Here is an 8,010-nt window from a genome sequence, read left to right as displayed (position 1 = left end):
TTACCTCTTAACTTTACCCGCAGGTCTATTTTTAATTTTAAGGTGCTGAGGGCCTCACTAATGTGGGAAGCTATTAAGGTTTTCCCCTAAAAGAATATTTCTGACTCAGTTGACTGTCCTTTGCCCAGAGTCAACAAGGTTTGGGGTCATAGAATGTTCAATGTAAAAGTTCTGAGAGAAGATCAGGTGGTGATGGCACAAGGATATTGATTGACCTGCAACTGTATAAATACCTCAAGAGAAATAAACCTGTTGTTGGCCCAATAGGGAATATTGGCCCAGGATCGGGGGTCAGCCAGTAGGAAATATTGACCAAGGAGCAAGCAGAGATCGGCCAATAGAGGTATCAATTCAGGAGTAGGGTGGCGTTCCCCCCACGTTAGAATTAAAAATTCTTGGAATCAAATTCTTGAGAGTTAAAATCTTTTATCCTCATGCCTCTCTTTGGAACCCGGCTGGCTCCAGCACACTAAGTGCTGAGGCTCTCCTTAAACCTGCAATCCTCCTGTCTCAGACTCCCAAGGACTGGAATTAAAGGCATGTGCCATCATGCTTGGTTCTTTATAGTATCTTTAAAATAAGAAACATAAAGCCGGCATGGTGACGCATGCTTGTAATCCCTGTGCTTGGGAGGTGGAAACTGGAGGATTGCGCAGGTTCGAAGCCAGATGCGCTGGCTTAAGAGACCCTGTTTCCAAATAAAAATATATAAAAATAGGTCTGGGAGTGTAACCAGAGGTAGAAGGGTTTCCAGGAACCCCAGTACCACCAAATAAATAGTAAATAAATAAATAAATAAAGTAAAAAACAGAGCAGTTTATACATTTGAACATAATAGAAAAGCAAAATCCAGATTTTTATGTTAAGAATTATAGATATATATGGTAAGAAGTTTATTTTAAGAATTTGGGCCCAAAACATTGTGAGAAGTTCAGCTCAATTGTGTTTTTCTAATGTCTAAAGAAGGGAAAAACTATTTTACCTTCAAGCTTTATATAACACCTCAGTGTTATCTAAAAGAAGGGGGGGAATCACAGAAAACTGGGTTAAATCATCTGTTATCTGTTAATAATGTTTCCTTTCTTTGTCGACTTTTATTCCAAAGCCTATGATCAGATTGAAGACCTTGCCAAAAAAGAAAAGACAATCATAGAAAACTTAGCTGAGTTTTACGCCAACTCCTCTTTCTACAGAGAAACAAAAGATAGTTTAGAGCAACTCTCGATTGGTCAGAAAAAGAAGAAGAAGAGCTTTACCTCCAAGGACATTGCCTATCCCACCTCCTTCTGTCACCAACTCAGATGGATTACCAGGCGCTCATTCAAAAATCTACTCGGTAATCCTCAGGCTTCTCTAGCTCAGGTAACCTGACAGATTTTTTTTTTTAATTGTGCTGTGGACTTCTCATAGGGGAGCATTTTGGTTTTGCTGTGCTCTGCTCTAGGATTATGTTCATCTACTCATCCTTCTGTTTTTTTTTTTTTTTTTCCAATGTGGGATATAGAAACACTCAATGAAACGTGTGAAACACAACTGAATTATTACTCATATAAACCTTTTTTAGTGTTTTCTTGGGCTACCTATCTCAGAATTTTTATGGTTTAAACATATTATAATGGAAGCCGGGCGTGGTGGCACATGCTTGTAATCCCAGTACTTGGGAGGCTGAGACAGGAGGATCGCACAGTTTCGAAGCCAGCCTCAGCTACTTAGTGAGGCTCTCAGTAACTTGGTGAGACCCTGTTTCCAAATAAAGTATGAAATAGGTCTGGGAGCATAGCCCGGAGGTAGAAAGCCCCTGGGTTCCACCCCCAGTATTAGCAAATAAATAAATAAAAATAAAAATGAACATATTATAATGGAAAATCATAGTCGAATTTTCTAAGTAAGACCATGACAGCCATATATGGGATTTTCTCGTAGCTGTCCACTGTTGTTAATTGATTCATTCCAGAAGTTCAACCCAACATCATGAGACTCTAGTACAGGCATGAACAAAAGGAGAAAAACAGAAATCTCTGCTCTATTACCTTATTTTCTTATGAGGAGAGGGATAACTGAATAAAGAAAAAAAATAGCATGTCAGGTGGCAGAAAGGGTTATGCAGAAAGATTAAGAAGAGGAGGGATGGAGAGGGGAGAGAAAGGTAGGGAGAAGAAAGTTGATTTGCAGTTGAAATCAGGTGGTGAGGGAACTAAACTACCTGAAGGTAATTTAATTGTATTGTCTGAAAATAGATTTGATGTAATTTGGAAACACCTCAGGTAAGTTAGATTCATCAACCTTTGTTCTATAGTGAGATGATGGAATGTGTCCATTCTTCAGTGTGATTTCTGCATTAGGTTTTACTCCTTAACTCTGAAAGTGGTTTGTAAGTGTATTATCCAAGACTTATGTGTGGTAGCTCTGGACGGGGCATGATTAGCGCAAGCTTCTGGCACTCCACTAGCACTGTGGCCTGTTTTGGTCCTAGGCTTCCTTATGATGCAAACATGCCTCCGGGTGCACTCCAGCCCACTTACCTCATCAGTGGACTCAGCACCACAACAGGAATTCCAGCGATGTTCAGAGAAGTAGCCTTCTCTAGATTAAGGGGAATTCCCGAGCTTATGGGACAAGTCTTGTTGAGGTTTGCGAATACTTGATTGTTAGTGTAGGAACAGGCAAACCTTTTTTGGTAAAGAGCCATATGGCAGGTATTTTAGCCTTTGCAGACCATACACGGTCTTTGTCTTAGATAGCCAACCCTGCTATCTTAGTGTGAAAGCAGCCATGGCTCATACATGAACACATGAACCTGCCTGTGTTCTAGTAAAACTTTATTCCTGGACACTGAAGTATGAATTTCATGTTGTAAGAAATGTTATCCTTTGTCTCTTTGCTCCCAGGTATTAAAAATTGATCAAAACCATTCTTGTATTATGAATAATGAACTTTAGGACTGAATAGCTGGTATGAACATTTTGCTGAGCAGACATTTGGAGTTTGGGGTGACAGTGAGCTATTTAGAATGTAATGACTATGGTTTAGCACCCTGTGATCTCCCCTCCATAGAGGCAGTGAGGAATGGGTGTTTTTTTTTTTTTTTGGCTATTTCTTCCTTTCATCTCTGCTGACAATCTTTTTTTTAAATTTATTTATTTTTTAAATTGGTGCATTGTCATATATCAATCACATTGGAGTATAAGACTTGAGAGGATATACAAGCACACATCATCCAATTAGCCCTCCTCAAGCCCCCATCCCATTCCCTCCCCCTCCCTTCATCCCACACTTCTTTGGTGATTAACTTTGATGCATTTGTTTATGTACCTCCTGCGTTTTAAAGAGGCTCCATCCTCCACTATTACATACCCTCTGATTGGTCACATTAGTTGCTTCACTATAGGGCCCTTTCTATAGCTCAACCTCTTCCTGTTGCCCCTTTCCTCCTAGTTATTGCAGATTAAGAGAAGCATCTGATTTATATTTTCTGCGATATTTCCCTGTGCATGCTGCGTTGCAAGTACCGATCCCACTCTTGACAGCCCCAGTAGTGGCCTGGCTACTCAGTGGACTGATCCAGACCTCACTGGCTCAAGCAGCGGCCTTGCCTCATGGGAGGCCCCTGTTCTGGTCTCACTGGCCCCTACAACAGCCTAACCCCTCAGGTGGCTTCGATCCTGGCCTTGGAGGCCACAGGAGTGGCCTAGCCTAACGGCGGGCTCCGATGCTGGACATTGGCCCTAATCCCTCAGCAGGTTCCGCTCCCGGCCTAGGAGGCCCCAGCACTGGCCATGCCTCACGGCAGGCTCCAATGCTGGCCTCGCCTCACGGCAGGCTCCGATGCTGACCTCGCTAGACCAGCACCGGCCTAACCCTTCAGCAGGTTGTTATCCTGGCTTCGGAGGCCCCATGACCGGCCTTGCCTCACGGCAGGCTCCGATGCCGGCCTCACTGGCCCCAGCACTGGCCTAACCCCTCAGCAGGCTCTTATCCTGGCCTAGGAAGCCCCAGTACCAGCCTTGCCTCAAGGCAGGCTCCGATGCCGGCCTTGCTGGCCCCAGCACTGCCCTAAACCCTTGGCAGGCTCTTATCCTGGCCTTGGATGCCCCAGTACTGGCCTTGCCTCAAGGCAGTCTCCGATCCCGGCCTCGGAGGCCTGAGCACCAGCCTTGCCTCACAGCAGGCTCCGGGGCCAGCCTCGCTGGCCCCAGCACCGGCCTAACCCCTCGGCAGGCTCTTATCCTGGCCTCGGAGGCCCCAGTATTGGCCTTACCTCAAGGCAGACTCCGATTACGGCCTCGCTGGCCACAGCACCGGCCGAACCCCTTGGCAGGCTCTTATCCTGGCCTTGGAGGCCCCAGTCCTGGCCTTGCCTCACGGAAGGCTCCAATGCCGGCCTCACTGGCCCCAGCACTGGTCTAACCCCTCCGCAGGCTCCGATCACGGCCTTGAAGGCCCCAGCACTGTCCATGCCTCATGGCAGGCTCCGATGCTGGCCTCACCTCATGGCAGGCTCCGATGCCGGCATCGCTGGCCCCAGTACCGGTCTCTCCCTTCGGCAGGCTCTTATCCTGGCCTCGGAGGTCCCAGTACCGGCCTTGCCTCAAGGCAGGCTCCGATCCGGGCCTCGCTGGCCCCAGCACCGACCTAACCCCTCCGCCGGCTCTTATCCTGGCCTCGGAGGCCCCAGTACTGGCCTTGCCTCAAGGCAGTCTCCGATCTCAGCTTCGGAGGCCCCAGCACTGGCCTTGCCTCACAGTAGGCTCTGATGCCGGCCTCTCTGGCCCCAGCACTGGCTTAACCCCTCGGTAGGCTCTTATCCTGGCCTCGGAGGCCCCAGAACCGGCCTTGCCTCAAGGCAGGCTCCGATGCCGGCCTCACTGGCCCCAGTTCCAGTCTAACCCCTCAGCAGGCTCCGATCCCGGCCTCAGAGGCCCCAGCACCGGCCATGCCTCACGGCAGGCGGGAATGAATTACAGCAAAACCTCAGGCAAAGAAGCAGAGACATTCTTTGCAGAGGCACGCCCCCATTAACCTAAATACCTCCCGTGAGGTCCCATCTCTTAAAATTCTCCAGGGTGACCAAACTTTCCATACATGTGCCTTTGGGGGACTTTGACATTTGAAGGATGGCACATTTTGTCTTTGATACTAGAATGAGAAACCATATTAAAAACATCCTAGGACATACTAATAAAGCTCCCACATGCCTATCAAGGCCATGGCTCTTCCCCATGCATACCTAGAAAGCAGCTGAAGCAAGGTGGTTGTGCACGGACAGGCTGCAGCTGACTGGCACGTTTCCTGTCCCCCAACCCCGTCCCTCACCAAGACCCACAGAAAATCTCTGCTTTTCAAGTTTAAGCCCAAGAAGCGAATTTCATAAGTTTTCATGTACTGGAAATTTTTATCAAGTTGAATAACAGAACTTGCTGTGGAGGTGACTTGAAAATTATCCTACTTTAAATGTAAAATCGTGCATATAAAAGTGTTGGCAATAAAAAGTGTGTCAAATTATAACTATAGTCTACTAATTGTATTTTAAGGTCTGTGTTCAAAATACTCCTGAAAGTATAATTGTTTCCTCTAGAGGAAACTGTTTTTTATACTAACTGAATTTTTCTCAGAATTCTAAATTTCACACTTTTATTAGCTCTGAGACTCCTCTGTGATATGTGATTTATAGCATGATCTTTTCTCTTTTGTGCCCCAGATTGCTCTTGTGCAGTTTCTCCTTGAAAAATGTGTCGACATAGACTGCCGAGATCGCGTCCACCCCACGAGCACAGTTTCCTCGCCGCTCTGCCGCCACCGGTCCACACCCGCCACCCAGCTCACCATGGATGACGATATAGCTGCGCTCGTCGTTGACAACGGCTCCGGCATGTGCAAGGCCGGCTTCGCCGGTGACGATGCCCCCCGGGCCATCTTCCCGTCTATCGTGGGGCGCCTACGGCACCAGGGCGTGATGGTGGGCATGGGCCAGAAGGACTCCTATGTGGGTGACGAGGCCCAGAGCAAGAGAGGCATCCTGACACTCAAGTACCCCATCGAGCATGGCATTGTCACCAACTGGGACGACATGGAGAAGATTTGGCATCACACCTTCTACAACCAGCTGCGTGTGGCCCCTGAGGAGCACCCGGTGCTGCTGACTGAGGCTCCACTGAACCCCAAGGCCAACCGTGAAAAGATGACCCAGATCATGTTCGAGACCTTTAACACTCCAGCCATGTATGTGGCCATCCAGGCTGTGCTGTCCCTGTACGCCTCTGGCCGTACCACTGGCATTGTGATAGACTCCGGTGACGGGGTCACCAACACAGTGCCCATCTATGAAGGGTACGCCCTTCCCCATGCCATCCTGCGTCTGGACCTGGCTGGCCGGGACCTGACAGACTACCTCATGAAGATTCTGACTGAGCGCGGCTACAGCTTCACCACCACAGCGGAGAGGGAAATTGTACGTGACATCAAGGAGAAGCTGTGCTATGTTGCCCTGGACTTCGAGCAGGAGATGGCCACCGCAGCCTCCAGCTCCTCCCTGGAGAAGAGCTATGAGCTGCCTGATGGCCAGGTGATCACCATTGGCAACAAGCGATTCCGCTGCCCCGAGGCGCTCTTCCAGCCTTCTTTCCTGGGCATGGAATCCTGTGGCATCCATGAGACTACCTTCAATTCCATCATGAAGTGTGACGCTGACATCCGCAAGGACCTCTATGCCAACACAGTGCTGTCTGGCGGCACCACCATGTACCCAGGTATCGCCGACCGGATGCAGAAGGAGATCACAGCCCTGGCCCCCAGCACGATGAAGATCAAGATAATCGCTCCCCCTGAGCGCAAGTACTCCGTGTGGATCGGCGGCTCCATCCTGGCCTCGCTGTCCACCTTCAAGCAGATGTGGATCAGCAAACAAGAGTACGACGAATCCGGCCCCTCCATCGTCCACCGCAAATGCTTCTAGGCGGACTGTTACTTAGCTGCGTTACACCCTTTCTTGACAAAACCTAATGCGCAGAAAAAACGAGATCAGATTGGCATGGCTTTATTTGTTTCCTTTTTTTTTTTGTTTTGTTTTTTTTTGTTTTGGCGCTTTTGACTCAGGATTTAAAAACTGGAACAGTGAAGGTGACAGCAGTTGGTTGGAGCGAGCATCCCCAAAGTTCAACAATGTGGCCCAGGACTTTGATTGTACATTGTTCTTTTTTTATATAGTCATTCCAAATAATAGTGAGATGAATTGTTACAGGAAGTCCCTCGCCCTCCCAAATGCCGCACCACTCCTCTTCAAGGAAGATGGCCCAATCCTCGCCTGAGTCCACACAGGGAAGGTGACAGCATTGCTTGTGTGTAAATTATGTAATGCCAATTTTTTTAATCTTCACCTTAATACTTTTTTATTTTGTTTTATTTTGAATGGTCAGCCATCAAGGCACCCCAACTTTTTGTCCCCCAACTTGAGATGGATGAAGGCTTTTGGTCTCCCTGGGAGTGGGCTGAGGTGTGGAGGCAGCCAGGGCTTACCTGTTACACTGATTTGAGACCAGTTCAATAAAGTGCACACCTTAAAAAAAATTGTGTCGACATATTTGGAGATGTCAGTTCTGTTTTCAGAGAGTGCTCCACAGGCAGTGACAGCAGCCAGGAGACTTCTGTCACTCTGAGGAGTATCCTGGGAGGCTCTGGTGAGGAGGGGAGAGGGAGGGTCCTGGGAGATGCGGGGGGCAGGGAATGCTGTCCTGGACTGGGATGTTTTCAGCACGCCACCATACCTGTTCACCAGGCAGCTCACACATCTGGGGTTCCTAGGACAGGAGGAGGTCCTGAGTTTAAGCAGTGGATGGTGGAAACATAATGTCATCAAGACATGTCACTGTAGGGTTCAGGATTAGGGAACCCTTCCAAACTAAGTCACATGGGACCTCACCTGTATGAGCTGGAGGTTCTGGGGCTGGCACCTAAGACATGGGTCTGGGATGCTGCCTGTTTCCCATTCTCCAACTGCAGTGATTCCAGAATGTT

At 48.3% G+C, this 8,010-nt stretch overlaps 1 protein-coding gene across 1 annotated transcript; it reads left to right on the top strand.

The window, feature by feature from the left end:
• Positions 1–5,824: 5,824 nt before the first annotated feature.
• On the top strand, positions 5,825–7,298 carry LOC308279600 (actin, cytoplasmic 1-like; the record flags this gene model as incomplete). Its single annotated transcript, XM_080720117.1, has 1 exon — positions 5,825–7,298. The coding sequence occupies one exon, from the start codon at positions 5,825–5,827 to the stop codon at positions 6,950–6,952; it is 1,128 nt and encodes a 375-aa protein (XP_080576243.1). The 3' UTR covers positions 6,953–7,298.
• Between the last annotated feature and the right edge of the window lie 712 nt (positions 7,299–8,010).

The sequence above is a fragment of the Muscardinus avellanarius genome (genome assembly GCF_963383645.1).
Source record: "Muscardinus avellanarius genome assembly, contig: SCAFFOLD_70, whole genome shotgun sequence".
Classification (NCBI taxonomy): Eukaryota; Metazoa; Chordata; class Mammalia; order Rodentia; family Gliridae; genus Muscardinus; species Muscardinus avellanarius.
This window is presented reverse-complemented; position numbering and strand designations above follow the sequence as displayed.